The following is a 16,911-nucleotide window of genomic DNA, read 5'->3' as shown; positions in this document are numbered from 1 at the left end:
CTCCTACCTCTCTTCCGCTTACTGTACCATGGTGACAGCCATGTAGCGGGAGTGTCTTACTGGCCGCTGTATCGTTTCCATCCTGGCTTGAGGCTAGCTCTCAGTGGACAAGATGGCCAGTACCTATAAGCGCAGGAACCACATTGGTCCAACATTTCGTGCTGTCTGAGATGTTTGTATCGCAACGTATGGATCACACAATTACCAAATTAAATATCATTGATATCTTGTGGTCTTGTTGAAAAAAGCATCTTCAATAGAAGCCGCTTAGTGGAGAAAGAATACACTACAACAATAACTTCATATTCTGTAACTGTTGTGTTTTTTTGAGGATAAAAGAAAGTCTTTGACATTTATAGAACATGACGTGGCACAGTGACCAGATACTGTGGTGCTATTGACAGCTATATTAGTTGAGTATTTGACACAAGCACAACAATTCAGCTTTTTATTAGCGTTTCCTGCATAGAATGGATTTTAAAGTTATATTTACCGAATCGATGTGCCAGGCAGGAGCAGCGTAACTAGCGTCAGTCCTGATGGACACTGAGCACACCACCAATGTCGTCCGTTGTAACAAGAATGTATCAATCATATCACTCTCAAAGTTGTCGAAATCATTGTCTAATTCTATTTCTGCGGAAGATCCGTGACTTCCATGGAGAGTAATATACATATCTGAGTATGCTCCCGCGTCTTGTATGTCCGATGCATAAGTCGTAATCTTCCAATCCGCCCCTAGAGAAATAAAAACACCAACAACTATGCAAAATGTCCATCTTTCCATATCGTTCATTTAGTGTTCAAGTGCATAGCTTCAGACGTTCCCCTTCTAACATAGAGGATAACATCGTTCGCTCTAGAAATATAAAACAAACCAAAATTTTCGTTGCACTAGTTATTTATCTTTTTCTAGTCTTTTGGATAATTACATTTTCGGCCATTAGACTTTATCAATATTTCTATTGCATTTGAGAACAAAATCGCACAAATGGTTTGTGTATACAGTATAGGTAAAATTAAAAAGATTATTTTGCCATATCAAAACATACTCTTCATAAATCATTTCACATTATTTTCTACGTGCGGCAGCATCGACAGAATTGCAGTAGTAAAAAAGACGATGGCAGAGCCCAGAGCTCGTATCACATGAAAATTAACTTGCATTATATTTGTTAGTGCAACGAGAGGCGAAGACAGTATGATGTGGTTAATACAGATGGTGCCAACAATACTGCACACGTCAGCTTCAGATCTCAAAATATATGTTCCTTTCCTTTTTATTCTTTACTTTTATGTCATGCGTTTCCAGCAGTTGTTCTCATCATCAATCATTGTGCACGTACGATAATATAAACGATGAAGGAATGTGTATTTCTTGAACTTTCTCCTTCTTTTTATGTTTTATATAGGTGTCACGGATAGTTTAATACATGTCCATTACTTCTCAACTCTATCTGACCTTTACACGTTTCTCCGTTTCAGAGGCCGTGTCTGTTAACTACAGACTTACAGACACAAAATGTAATGTTCGCTCATATAAATTCAATTAGACCCAAGTTTTAGTCATTAAAATAATGATGTTCCAAGTCACAAAAGGTTATCAATACAATCACCTTGCACTTCTAAATATATGAGTGGAAATTTTCTCTCTACGAATGTAAAGGACAATATTTTTATACTCACTATTTTTGAGAAATGTTTTGGTGTCATTCTGATAAGGACAATGGATTCGAATGAACTATAGTCAAGAAGTTTAAAACATAAGGGGAAAGCACACACACAGACAAACACACTCTCTCTCTCTCTCTCTCGTATTTGTGTACTATGAATAATTAGCTTCGAAGTTGAAGCCTCAGAAATGAACTTATTGAGTCATACTCGAAATTTTGTGTCTGCTTTCTCACTAACAGTGGAAAAGTGGCGCGGCGATTACAAAACTTTTGTGAAGAGACTAAAATTTTGGAAAATTAATGTAAAGCATAAGAAACAGTTTGATATTTTTGTAATCATACACTTCGAAATTAACACAAACTGTATGAAATACAAAGGTGTGCGATGTGTCGCGTGTCGTCGATTGTCTTGTAGTCCGTGTTTGCCTTTCCGTACTGAGCTGGCCTGTCGGTGGGTGTGTGCGCGCGGATGAGGGGGATCAAGGGACAGTGCACGCGGCCCTTGTGTAGCCCTATTCGTCCCGGATACTCCGAGCGGCAACTGCAGCGGCGACTCCACGACACAGCAAGAGGAGTCAGCTACACAGCAGCGACCCAGAGAAGGCTCAACGGCTCAGCACCGACATCTTCCAGACATGCCTTCCCTGTACTCGGAGATCGTCACCGGCGGCAAGGACACCACCTCAGCAGCAAGACCACCAGGCGGCTTCATCCCTCTCTCGAGGTGGGAGAAATCTCCCTCACCCTCATCGACGAAGACTGCGATGATCTCCTAAGAGATCAACGATCCAGCTGCATCTGTCAGGCCGACACGCCCTCCTCACTAGAAGGAGCCATCGTCGCCGTCTGATAGCGTCCGGAGTACCAAAGGCCGAGATAGTCGGCTTGTGGAAGGGTGAAAACCTCGCCTAGTCAATTCACCTTTACAAGACCAGAGTTCGTACCGACAGTCCTTGAGCCAGCCCATGACACTTCCACAAGGCGTCACGGCACATGTTGAACACGCGGACTGCCAGTGTGGATAAGGATCCATTGGGTCCCACCATATATCCAGACCTCTCATCACTAGAGCTTCGAACAAATAGGGAGAGTGAAGGAAATTCAGACAGAACGAGAGGAATAAAATAAAAATATAATAAAGAATTTAAGGTTTAGGTACCCTAGAAAACATTCAGACTTCTGCCAAACTGTTGAACAAATAAAGCAACAAAGCGACAATAGGACTGAGATATGCCGAATGAAAAAAAAAAATGCAAAAAGAGCGACTTTTATAGAAGTAATAAAAGCAAAAAAAAAAAAAAAAAAAAACTGGCACGCAAAGAGATTATGAGTTGAAATAGGATACGGGCCAGACACAGAACATAAAGTAACCATCCATGCATGTAATGTTATTGGCTACTCAACATGTGCGTGACAGAATTTTTACCAAAATCTCTCTCCCCGAGAGATGTCAACTTTTTGTCCTGAATGACCGTATGTCGTTAGGACCAGCAGACAAATCATGCACTGAAAACAAATGCAGCTTGTAGAAGCAAAATACTAATACATAACCCTGTTACCTGAAATAAGGAGGAAGTTGAACGGGCAAAACATGATATTGTGAATTGCGACGAAGAATCGTTTTGTCAGTGACTAGCCGATTTGTAGTAACATTCTTCTCCCCCAATGAAAGCACACACATTAACTGATTCCTTTTGATACTAAGCAGCAGATTCAACTCGAACAGAAAAAATATAGCGCATTAATTTCTACATCCCCATTTGTACACAGTCGTCAGAGAAGGCGTAGAGGACCTTTAGTATAAGACGACAAATCAAAGGAACATAGGTCAAGTGACCATATAAGGTCCCTAAAAAAGTCCCCTAAAAGGTCAAAGTTCATAATCACACACACACACACACACGTTTTTATTTTTTAAAACAGCTTCACCTACAGGCACGCCATTTGTGTTATGGTCGTCGCGTGTAACAAAGCTGATAAGCGGGTGGCTTCGCTACCCGTCTCCTGTCAGCAAGGGAAGAGAGACTCACTGAAGCTCGAATAGTTGACGTCATCACCTATATTGTAAAGAAGACAGTCATAGAAAAAAAACATCGACCTTTTCATTTTTATTTTCTCTATTCCATACTCAAATGATGGTTAAATAATAATAAATTTCTTTTATTTTACTACTTCAGCATCCACCGCTCTGTTCATCTTTTTACACTACTTTATCCTTTGCGCTTCTTTTACTTCTTCAACCACTTTTTTTGTTCGGGGGCTATGCCATTCATGTCTGCTGTGGTTTTGTTAGCATAAATAATCCCACTGAAAAGGTAGCTAGTTCCCTCCAAGACGCCATTGAAAGGACCCTGTCAAAGCACGCCAGTCAGGATATCCACTATGACATCGATAGGAATGGGTATAACTATACAACAGCAATGCATACATATGTCACTCCAATACATGAAATAAGAAAGGTCTATTAAAGCAATGTACGTTTTATGTCTGTATTATGAGCAAAGGATATTTACAACAATGACAGCAATAGAAATACAGAATAAAAAAGTAAATTCCAAGAAATGAAACAATAGACAAGAGGAAAGAAAGATAACTTTAAGCTTTTTTAAAACGTATTTTACATAATACTTACCTTATATCTTTAGATCTTGAAGTAATATACAATAATAACAATTAAAAAATAATTTGTCAAAAAATATAGTAAACTGCAATAAAATATTTTTACAAAATACGGTGGCGCCATTGAGATATCAATGTACATTTTACACAACGCAGTTATGAAAAGACACATGGTAATAAATACATAACAAAATTTGACTGCTGTCAGAGGTTTCTGATGGGTACGATCGGATAAGTGGTACATTTCTGTGACATTCATTTGTAAACGATATGAATCGTCGTGGAGATAATCAGTGCACCTAATGCACTTACACTCCTTGTGTAATAGGAGTTGATAAGCACAAGATATCCTAGCTCACAAAAGACTGTTAGAAGCAAATACTTCTATATTTGTGCAGTGCCAGAAACAAATAGTGCCTTGGACCTGCAGTGGCATCCCACTAAAACATTATGTCTGAAGTCAAGGCTCTTTACTTCAAGCATGAAAGATGGATTAATATACCTGGATATGTAGGTAAACATCGATCAATAACCAGCTGATTATCATCACAAGGATTACTTGTGAACTTGATGTGGAAAGGTTGAGCGAAACGATGCTTGCCATCATTATGTTGTCGATGTCAACGATATTGTCGCGAGGTTTGCTTGTAGTGATTCTGGCAGAGATATGTACAGGTAAGCACAGCCATTTTGCACATTTAATTTCCTAATAATGTTTGTAACGGCTGTTTTCTCCTGTTGGCTAAATCAGCTTCATCCACTTGGAAAGCAAAAATATACGTTCATATGGAAATCTCTGCATGATACAGTTGCACTGGCAAGACAAATTTATATTGATATCACTCGTCTTAATAAAGGTGGTTCTACACCTCAGTTTTTTTTGTATAGTTGTTGAAAATTTTCTGCACACACACACACACACACATACATATAATTCAGCAGTTCATAAATGTGCAGTTCCTGAATGAACAACACATTTTTGCTTATGTGAATAAGCAAACCCAAACTGTTTATATCAAAAACAACACTAGAACTTTCGCGGTTTATCCCCTACCCTGGGTGGCAAGAGAGGACTTGAGTCAAAGCCGCGCTCTATTTACCTGGCGTTCTCCATTTACCCACCATATCCTAGTATGTTCTTTTTTTATAATTCAAGCAGTCTGGATGTTTACAGATTTTTTTGTACACACTGCTCGTGCAAAACTTCTGCTTAGACTTGTCGACCAGAACTTGTCTTTGGCTGACGTTCAAGGCTGGAAGGCAAAATATGTTCCTACCACCCGGTTACGCCTGGCCAGTTATATGTATATGTCATTGCTGCCAAGATACAAAGACACCGCAGGCACAGATCGTGTAAAAGGTTTCAGGGTGGGGCGTGAGACGAGTGTCGCTGGTGCAATAAAGATCAGAACACCTTTCTTTCTTCTTCTTTTTTTTTCTTTCTTTTTTTTCTTTTTTTTTTTAAATAGCACTGTTAGCCCCGACAACGGTTTGTGTGATTCTTGACGTGGCGCTGAATGCCCGAGAATGAAATTTTGACAAGTATTTTCAATAATTATTTACATAACATATACAAACAAAAAGTGCCCAAGAAGCATATATTTTAATAGAAGATTTTAAATATTATTTCCTGTTTTCTTTATATTATTGGTTGCTTGAGGAGAAATTTATGTTGAATTGAGCAACCAGCAACTGACTTAAACATGACGCTTGATCAACTGAACCTTTGCCTACTTTCAAACATAGCGAAAACCCTATTTTTTTTTAATAATTTTTTTTTTAAAACTAAGTTCCTAAAGGGAGGTAATTCATAGTGGAACAATTCCTAAAGGTTCCAGTCGTTGCCTCCCTTATTTACACGTTTACTCACAGAGCGTTGTATTTTATTATTGCTTGCGTCCGCCGGTAAAGAGAGTGATTGACCCATCTATATCTATCCCCTCTTCAAACGCTATTCCCCAGCACTTTAAAACACGACAAAGATGTGTTTTGTCTTTGTGTAAAAGTCTCTTTACTTAAGGTTCTAAACATAACCAAAAAAGTGGACAACACTGTATTTTAACTGATTGAAATGAATATGTAATTGAATATGTGATTGTGTGATAAAATATTTCAATAGCAACAAGATGTTATACATACTCAAATATCAGAACGCTTGCAGTAAGGCGAGAAATCTTTACAGCATGAGTGCAACCTCTTGAGAGCCAGAGTGTGTGTCAGGCTACTTGATTGTTTGCATCGCTGTTTCCATTCGAGAAAAGCCTGCACGTTTCCTATAGTCAATGTGCCTTTAGATATAAAGATATCACACTCTCATGCAACCAGGCACATTATCGGTGATTTTAATTATGTCTTCGCGAAAACCAACACTATTCTTATGCTAATGTCGCAGATATTGGCATATTTATATTTTACATCATCATCATCATCATCATCATCATCATCATCATCATCATCATCATCATCATCATCATCATCATCACAACAACAACAACAACAACAACAACAACAACAACAACAACAACAACAGAACGATGTACTTTTTCGTGGTAATGCATACACGTTTTATGGTAATTAATTAATACAATATTTCTAATATTTGGTACAAAAGTGCTACCTACAGGGATTATAATTATGAAATTTCTCATTATGAAGAGATTATGACAAAGGGGAGGAAATTCGAGTACCAAAGAAAGCTTCAGCAAAGCCCCAAGAGAATATACTTGTATACTGAGGGGTTACAAATGAGTGTTTACCACTGCGACCATTTAAAAAAATTAAAAAATATATACATAATGTACAAGCATTATACTATATAATTTTGAATTTGACTATAAAACTGAAGCGGTTGGTGTTGATGAAGTTTAAATTTTATTCTTCTATGGATGTTGACATATTCTAACAATAGACTCACAGATATGTATATATATATGGAAAATGAAAATATAATTATTTACACATGAAAAGTTTCATTTCCGTCATTAGCTCACTTAAACCTTAGACCCATTTGAAAATTGAATGCGACCGGCCATAACTTTCCTAACTTAACATTTAAAATGCTTTGCATCGCTCCAGTTCCAGTCTGAAAGAAGTTTAGCAGATATATTTTTTAAAGCCAGTTTGTGAGAGGAAGGGGTGGAATATTTTGACGGCAGTGTAGCGACAGTAGAAACATATTCATTTAGTTTTACTTTTGTATGACTTCAGTTTTCGCAGTGTAAATAACCAAATGTTTGCTGGGCACTAGGTTGTGTCTTCGCTATGACAATTGGCCACGGATTTATAAGGCATGTAGGTAAATTGTACGTCACTAAAGGTGAAAAAAATAAATAATACATCAAACGGGCAATATTCTGATCCTCTTTAAAGGAAGATTAATTTTTTTCCTCACATCCGCTTTATGGTCTTATGAACGCTACATATGTTGTCAAATATGTAATCATGGCCGTTTTTAAATGACCGCACAAAAAAGTCAAAATCGACAAATGTTTCACAACTACCTGTTCAAGTTTTATAATCTCTCCTGCGAATATTGGTTTCATCTACAGTTCACGTCCCGCTCTTACTCCTCTTTCTTGCCGTCCCTCGCCTCCACATCTCTTTCTAATGCCTTGTGCTGCTGATTTCCTTTCTCTCTCTCATTGTCACATATTTTAAGAGGTATATTTATCCCCAAGATAGGCACATGCGCAAATATGAATTTTTTTTCAATATGATTAACACAATCGTTTCTTGAACTTTGTCGAATACAGCGATAGACAAATTTAGAAATACCTCCAACTATATTGATGTCAAGAGGCTATATAAGGGAAAGTAGCAGGTCTGATAGTGTTCAATAGAGCTGATCTCCAGTTTGCTAAAACGTGTAGAATATGTTGTTTCCTACATTTTAATTGTCGGACTTCATATTGTAATTTATTTATTTCCATCATCTCCAGGTCAGATACAGAAGCCGTACCATGATTGTCCGCGTTACGTAGCGGAGGGCGCTACTGTCAGCTGCACGTGCGCTGTGGCAGACACTGGATCTCAGATGACGTCATTACTATGGGTCGGAGTATCGAGTACGTCACGGCTGACCGTTGCCAACGTGTCACGCAGAAACAACGGGATGGTGTACACGTGTAGACTGACACAGGGTGTTCAAACATCCGAAACCAGCTACACACTACAAGTAGCTTGTAAGTAAAGCTTCTTTTCATACATATATCATCTGGCAGACAATCATATAATACCATTCTCCTCCTCATCATCATAATTATTATCATCATCGTCTCGTCATCCCTTTCTGTTAGTTGTTTTCTCTCTTTCTTCACTTCTGTTGATGTTTCACTACTCATATTATCTATGTATTAAATGGTTGTCTACAAATTACTTTATCGAATACTACTAGGTCCATTTTATGATGAGTAGAACTTGTCCCTGGACACACAAAGACAGATTTAGAGAGGATAACCGACCTGGCATTTATCACGTTTACCAAGCCTGTTACCCTATCCAAACTTGGTAAATTTGTTTACCGGAAATAGCAGATAAAACCCCGTTTTTATGGACTTGCGATGAAATCCTCCTATAACAAATCATTTTACCACCCTGTAACTTTATCGAAAGTGTTCCATTCAGATGCATTCTTTTTTTCACTAAGAATAAATATGGCGAAGATTGACTAGTTTAGTCAAAGAGTATACTGACTTTTTCAAAATGTAACAAATAATTTAAAGACATAATCGTACAGAACTGTTTAGTAAATGCTGTTTTCATTGAATTCCTCATTTAAGAGTAGCAGAAATAATATAAAATGAAGCTCATGATGTAGTGCCTTTCGATTATCTCACCTAATAATTTGCTTCATGAATATATATTCAATATAGAGAAATGTCATCTATATAGCTCGATAAACATCACACACACACACAGAAGTAAAAGCACAAGCGTGCGTTTGATTTTTGAATTTTCTTATTTTTTCTTCTTTTCAGACGGTCCCTTTGATAATTCGACTTCCCTTGTCCAGTCACCGTCTCCACTACTTACTAACGGGTCGATGTCCTTAAACTTTACCTGCATCTCCACTGAAGTCAACCCTGAGCCTGTGTACAGCTGGACCGTTACATGTGTGAGTCCAGTCTTGGGAGGCAATGTTTGTGTCTACATCCCTAAGGTCCCGGATGATGACGGCAAAAGCGTTGGCTGCTCTGCCATATCGCAGTATTTTGACGGATTGACACTACCCAAAACAGCTTATAGTCGTACGAACATGAACTTGCAATGTAAGTACACATCACACAAACTAATGTCAACGCTCACTGATTCCATACACGTTCGACACAAAGAACTTGATCAAATTAGGCGACCTGTCTCTAGAGGGTTGGAGAAGGAAAGGCATGAGGAAAATTGAGACTGACCCCGCTCTTGCAAAACGTTGCTGCGAGATAAGCCAGGGTTCTTGAAAATTTGTTTTCAAACGATCTAAATCTAAAGAAGTATCTCTGCCATTATTTGTTTAAACGTTTCTTGGTGTTCTCTGTAGTCTCCGTAGTTGCCAATCCTGTGTAATTTTATCCGGACAATTTTATCTCCAGCAACTGTGCTGTAACAACATTTATTTTTTATACACCAGAAGCAATATTCGCATGACTCTACAATAACTTCTTGTATAAAGACCATCTAGCCAAATTGATCAAACTTTTGATCAACGTTAGCAGAGCACACACACATATATATATATACAACATTTACATAAACACATTGCACAACTTTGTCGAATACTTGTGGCTAAGAAAGTCCTTTGTCAAGCCAGTTTAACATTTGTTATCATTGTTGAAACGGAATTTCTTGGCTTTGCACTATTATAGTAAAGGAGGGTAAACAAAAAGAAGGAAGATAAGAAGATCAAAATGAAGAAGAACCCGACAAAAGGAACTAAAATAAAAACAATAAAAATAACAATTTGAAAGAAAAAGCGAATTTAAGATACTTTGAATCACTTTGCTTCGTTGACACTTTAAAAAGTAAAAAAGCTGTAAATTTAAAAAATACACGTACCATGAAATACTTTTCATATATACATCTATTTTCTATTTTACGTTTTTTGTAGATCCACCAGCAACAGCCCCGAACATATCAGTCGGCACTGGACAATCACTTGCCACGGGAGACAACTTGACTTGCACTGTCACTGGCGGTAAGCCCGTCGTGTCGCGAGTGACTTTCTCTTGCTACAACTTGAGTGTCACCGTCCAGTCCGACATCATCATCACGGACAGCGTGGACGTCGTGCAGCAGTCGTCTGTGTCCAGTCCACTGACCGTCCCGTCTTCTGGATCATCCAGTGTCCGGTGCATCTGTACTGCAGAGTGGACACCGCAGCCTGACTTGTACAGACTGTCTACAAGTGTCGACCTGCAGCTTTTGTGTAAGAACACAGAATTTTGAGTCTGTTCTGATAAGAAAACATTCAACGTTCAAAAGACCAGATCATTCCAGAAGATGGAAGATTTTGTGTGTGTGTGTGTGTGTGTGTGTGTGTGTGTGTGTGTGTGTGTGTGTGTGTGTGTGTGTGTGTGTGTGTGTGTGTGTGTGTGTGTGTGTGTGTGTGTGTGTTTTAAACGTATATAGGATATGTCCTTGTGGGTACACAAGCATGACAGATTTTTTTAAAATCTGTCTTATTTTTCATTTGTACACAGATCCACCTACAACTGCCCCAGTAATAGCAAACTACACCCAGGGTCAGCCCATGGTGTATGGCGACACGCTCTCCTGCACTGTCTACGGAGGAAAACCAATTGTCTCACGAGTTACTTTCTCTTGCTTCAACTTTGCGGATCTCAACCACACCAATGACGTCATTTCCGATCAAAACGACACGGTGGGCGCCTCGTCTGTGTCCAGTCCTCTGTCCATACCCCGGGCCGTGACCTTTAACATCACGTGCACCTGTCGGGCTGTGTGGATGCCCAGACCTGAACTATACACACAGTCTGCCAGCGTAACTATTCCTATACAATGTGAGTGAGAAAACACACACACACATACACGCACAAGCACGCACGCACACAAACAAATAAACACACATAACGTACAAGACAATTCAATGCATCATTATGGTCTATGCTGATCATTGTGTAACTGCAAGCAGCTAAAAATCAGAGATTGAACAAAATAAAACAGAGGAAGAAAAGATATAGTTGAAACCAACAACAGCCAAACCAACGAACATTTTTCTATGAAGGTTTGTTTTGGTTTCCTTGCATCGTTGTACCTTTTGCCTACCAGATCCGCCATCTGCTGAACCCGTCATCTCCGGTTACACACCCAACCAGGCTTTGGCCCCACAAAGTACTCTGGTCTGCACCGTGTCAGGAGGTCAGCCCCTGGTGTCAGAAGTTATCTTCTCTTGCTTCAACGTCACTGACCTGACTCGGTCCACCCCTGTTCTTGCTGACCAGACAGATTCCACGAATGCATCATCGGTGTCCAGTTCTGTCACCGTCCCCTTGTTGGGGCTGTCACAGATAGTTTGCTCATGTCGAGCAGTCTGGCTCCCACGCCGGGACATGTACACCCTGAACACTACCGCCACAGTAGCACTGCAGTGTAAGTAGTCCTTTTGTAAGTCTGTGGGTATGGAACTAGGTTCTGGAAACTAAAATGTACAGTAAGTCTTTACAGCACAATCTGTACTGTGTATTCTTCTGATGCACCAGCCATGAAAACTTTACCTTTCATCTTTAAACACTTTCCGTCTAGGTTCATTTTTACTGTGACCATGGATAAAGAAAATTGATTATAGTGTTTTGCTTCTAAGAAATTTAAGAAATTAATTTAGTTCTGGGTCTTTATTTTAAGACCTTTATTTTGTTAAATGAAAAAAAAACACACTACTGTCCGAAGTATTTTTGTCGTTTAAATATAATCCGAGAAATAAACACCAGTCCATCCTCTCGATTATACACTTGTTACTACGTGTTTGTGTTTATCAGATCCACCCAGCACCAGTCCCGTCATTTCGGGGTACACGCCAGGGGAGACAAAGATTGCGGGAGACAACCTCAACTGCACAGTCTCAGGCGGAGTGCCTCAAGTGACAAGAGTGAACTTCTCTTGTTTCAACGCCTCTGACACGTCACTAGTGACGCCGATTGCTGGTGACCAGTCGGACACAGTCTCGGGGTCAGCGGTGTCCAGTCAAGTGACGATCCCGGGGTCTGGTACGTCCAGCGTGAGCTGCGTTTGCAGTGCTGTGTGGTCCCCAGTGCTTCAGGCGTACACGGCGACAGCCAACGTCACTGTACCCGTCCAGTGTAAGTAAGGGCTTCAATGTGAGGTTACCTGATGTTGGAATGTCCATGGTTCCAGAAAATTGATCTGGTAACGAATATTACTATACTTCGGTTTGCCTGTTTGAATGTCGCAAACTTGTTTCCCCTAAATAACGTTTACACACTTCGTATGTGTGTGTGTGTGTTCAGACCCTCCCAGCCAAGATCCTGTCATATCCGGTTATACGGACGGACAGACGCTCAAGCCCGGAGACTCAATATCCTGTAGTGTTGCGGGAGGTAACCCACTCGTCTCCCAAGTTATCTTCTCCTGCTATAACTTGTCGGATGTGACGTACGCGAGTCCCGTGGTGTCGGACCAGCAGGACAACAAGACGCTGACCGCTGTGACCAGCTCCGTGACGGTCCCCTTTGCAGGGCTGACTGCCGTCACGTGTGTCTGCAGCGCCACTTGGTCACCAAGACCCTCGGTGTACACCAGTACCACAAAAGTCAGCATCTCCCTGCAGTGTGAGTGTTTGATCCTAGAGCATCTCAGTAACTCTCCAGAAATAAGGTTACCTTCTGTCGTCTAACCTTTTCAGGTTTTTTTTTTCTTGCTTTTTGCTGTTTGTTTGTTTGTTTGTTTTTGCAAAAAGACTTCAGTCCACTCACAGAGCAATTAATTTTTTCAACTGTTCACCTTTTCCAGATCCTCCATATGTGGCACCTGTGATATCAGGCTACAGAGCGGGGCGTGAGGTTGTCACAGGTGACAGCCTTGTGTGCACCGTGTCGGGGGGAAAACCCCTAGTCTCCAACGTGACCTTGACCTGCTCCAGCGTCACGACGCCCTCTGTGGTGCTGATCAGTGACGGGCCGGACACCACAGGAGTCACGACGGTGACCAGCTCTGTGACGATTCCAGCATCAGTGACGTCAGATGTGACGTGCGTGTGTACAGCTGTGTGGGTGCCGCAACCTGGGTACTACCTGCTGCTCGACTCTGTCAACCTCACCGTGAAATGTGAGTAGCAGTGAGGGTGTTCAGGTGTGAAATTATCCACAGTAGAGAAACTGTCATCTAACACTTCCTCTCACTGTATATCTATAGATGTGGAGACAGATGTGTGTGTGGTTGTGAATGTTTTTATTTTTAGTTTTCCCATATTTATTACACACATTTATGTAAATATATAAAAGTGTACTTTACTTGCAATGTTTATGATAAATGTTTTGCGTGGTGTATCAGTGACCTCTAACCCTCTCTATTTTTTTCCCTTGTGTGTTAAGTGGTATAGGACTGGACAGATATTTATTTAACGTCTGGGTAATTTTTTAATATTTCCTTGTTTACTTTCGCGTGTATGCGTGCTGTATGTGGTTGTATGTGTCTGTGTTCTTGAATATTTTCCTTTATGAATTTATATTCTGGTTTGCGTCTATTTGTTTGCTTGTGTATGTTTACATATATATATATATCTTCCTGTGAATGTGCACATGTGTATGCGTATATTTTTGTGTGTGTTTCAAGTCTGTTCATATATGTATATTTATGGAGGCGAGGTATATGTGTATGATTTTGTTGTGTGAATATTTCGTTTTGAATCCGTATGTGTACTTTTGTTGGCGCATGTGCATGGTTGTGTTTATGTACATATATGAATGATATGGTTAATGGGTGTGTATGTGTATTTTGTGTCTTATTTATCTATATCCGTAGTTGTAATTTTTGTGCGTGTGTGTGTATTTATTTATATCTACTTATCCACGTGTATGCCTGTTTCTTACTGTCCCCGTGTCTTTCTCTGTTCGTCCGCCTCGTTCCTTGTCTGTCTGCAGACCCTCCCAGTCAGGATCCTGTCATAGCCGGGTATACCCCAGGACAGACCCTGACCTCCGGTGACCGCCTCAATTGTAGTGTTGCGGGTGGCAACCCTCTGGTCTCTCAGGTTATCTTTTCGTGTCCTAACATCCTACCTGACCAACCAGACACGTCACAGTCCGCTGCAGTCTTCAGCTCGCTGACCATTCCATCGACAGCCATGACAGACGCTGTGTGCACGTGTCGGGCTGAGTGGAGTCCTAAACCACAGCTGTACACGAGAAATACAAGCATAGTCATCAGCACTAATTGTAATTTGATCTTTATGTTGAGACCTCTGACTCTGTAAATTGTAGATCGTGTGTTCTCCTGTCTGTACATCATGACACAAATGAAGAATATGGTGAATGTGACTCATAGAAAGGGAGGGGGAAAAAGAGCGAGAAAGAAAATACAGTGATACCTCGGTTCTCGAACATAATTCGTTCCGGGAGGACGGTCGAGAACCAAATTGTTCGAGAACCGAAGCAATGAAACCCAAAGGAAATAATGGAAACTGGATTAATTCGTTCCAAGCCCCAGAAAATGCCTATTTACTGGCCTAATTTGTATATAATATGTAGAAAAACATAAGTCTCAACAAGAAATAAGAAATAAAAGTGTATTTATTAAAACAACAAAAAAAAATGTACTGTACAGTACAGTAAATTGTGTTTCATTTACTGTACCTGTATCAAACTTTATGGCAGGAGGGAATGAATGTGGAGGGAGGAGGGAAGGGGGATGGTTATTGTCACTGATGACGCAAGCAAGGTGCGCTGGGCAGAATGAACGCCATTCGGCTCAACTCGGCTCATCTCGGACGTTCGGATGTTCGAGTTCCAAATATTTGTTCGAATTCCAAGACAAAATTTTCTCGAATTTCCTGGTCGAATACCGATTTGGTCGAAAGTCAAGGCGTTCGAGAACCGAGGTATCACTGTAAAAGGAAAAATAGGTGGAAAATCGTTTTAAGGAAATATTTCTTAAGAAAAAAAATCACTGAACTACAATAATCTATTTTTAGTTTTTGTGTGTTTAGAATAGGGAACATTGTTGTGACAATATGAACAAGATTTAAACATATCAGTCAATGGTAGATATTTATTTCATGCTCGCTCATAAGCTATTTTCCAAAACTCACGACAAGAAGCTTGTTTACAGATCCTCCCAGCACGCCTCCCGCAATAACCGGCTACGGAGCAGGAAACACTGTAGTAACGGGAGACAACCTGACATGCAGTGTCAGTGGCGGCAGCCCTTAGTCTCAAGAGTTATCTTTTCCTGCTTTAGCGTCAGTGATGTCATCAACGACCAGCCAGACGTCACACTTTCTACGTCAGTCACAAGTTCCGTCATCATTCCTACGCAAAATACAAATGTTTTGACGTGCGCGTGTCGTGCTGACTGGTCCCCGAGGCCGGAAGCTTACCTCTGGAATACTACAGTCAACATACAAGTCCTATGTAATAATGTTGATATGTTGATATTATTAATGTTATATTTCACAGACTTCTCCTTCTCTCTCTCTCGCTTTTTATCCAATGACCAACACATTTATACATACATGCACAAAGTATATTTGAAATATTACAAGTTTTAAATTACGAAACAGATTATATATAAATGAAATATATACAAATATATTATAAATGGTGTGTAATTCTTTAAGTCTAAAATAAACTAAAAATGTAGCATAAATAGAATTGAAAGGCATTTAATTAATTTTCCATGATAACTCTAGCGTGTAAATTCCTTCAGATCCCCCCAGCAGCTCGCCAGTGATATCAGGGTACACGGAGGGTCAGCCGATGAAGACGGGAGGGACCCTGTCCTGTGCTGTCACCGGCGGAAGTCCCCTCGTCTCCAGTGTTATCTTCCAGTGCGTCGACTCGACTAACCCAGGGAGAGTGGTGTTCACAGACCAGGCGGACACTGTGGTGCAGCCCACGGTGTACAGTCAGCTGACCGTCTCGGACACAACTGTGTACGCAGTCACCTGCTCGTGCCGGGCGGTGTGGACACCCAAGGAAGCTCTTTATTCACTGACAAAATCTGCTCAGGTCATCTTGCAAAGTAAGTCTGTAATAATTTTTAGATAAGATATGAATATTTTTAATTGTTATGCTGACCACAACGACCACCACGATGGTTTTGACGAAGACTTTAAGAATGACAATAAATAAGACTATATAAATGTGCAGGAATGTATCAGCATTCATGGAGTAACAGATTGCTCTTTTGGATTCTTTTGTGAATACATTCACCTTTTTATGTGCAACTTGATAAATCTTTGCAAACAAGTATGGTAACATGTTAAAAGAAAATGCTAAAAATAATATAAGACAGTAGAATTGTTTGTCGTATTATTAACAATCCTCTCGAAAAGACAAACAATAAGAAATAAAAAAAAAAACCAATCACATTAAGTTCGCCTTACTGCCTTGTCGTTAGATCCCCCATCGAGTGCACCTGTGATATCCGGGTACACCCC

At 40.1% G+C, this 16,911-nt stretch overlaps 1 protein-coding gene across 1 annotated transcript; it reads left to right on the top strand.

Annotated features, from left to right (window-relative positions):
* The first annotated feature begins 4,657 nt into the window (after nt 1-4,657).
* On the top strand, nt 4,658-15,822 carry LOC112568171 (mucin-5AC-like). The gene is made up of 11 exons (XM_025245330.1): nt 4,658-4,967; nt 8,231-8,473; nt 9,269-9,559; nt 10,387-10,704; nt 10,979-11,299; nt 11,568-11,888; nt 12,275-12,595; nt 12,764-13,084; nt 13,266-13,580; nt 14,396-14,689; nt 15,582-15,822. The coding sequence occupies exons 1-11, from the start codon at nt 4,886-4,888 to the stop codon at nt 15,680-15,682; spliced, it is 2,928 nt and encodes a 975-aa protein (XP_025101115.1). The 5' UTR covers nt 4,658-4,885; the 3' UTR covers nt 15,683-15,822.
* The last annotated feature ends 1,089 nt before the right edge of the window (nt 15,823-16,911 follow it).

The sequence above is a fragment of the Pomacea canaliculata genome, linkage group LG7 (assembly GCF_003073045.1).
Source record: "Pomacea canaliculata isolate SZHN2017 linkage group LG7, ASM307304v1, whole genome shotgun sequence".
Taxonomy (NCBI): Eukaryota; Metazoa; Mollusca; class Gastropoda; order Architaenioglossa; family Ampullariidae; genus Pomacea; species Pomacea canaliculata.
The sequence above is the reverse complement of the archived record's forward strand: the minus strand, read 5'-3'. Positions and strand labels throughout refer to the sequence as shown.

Coding starts and splice junctions, on each gene's coding strand:
- LOC112568171 (XM_025245330.1), top strand. CDS start 4,886: ATGCTTGCCATCATTATGTTGTCGATGTCAACGATATTGTCGCGAGGT. Junction 8,474..9,268: donor CTACACACTACAAGTAGCTT/GTAAGTAAAGCT, acceptor TCTTCTTTTCAG/ACGGTCCCTTTGATAATTCG. Junction 9,560..10,386: donor TACGAACATGAACTTGCAAT/GTAAGTACACAT, acceptor CGTTTTTTGTAG/ATCCACCAGCAACAGCCCCG.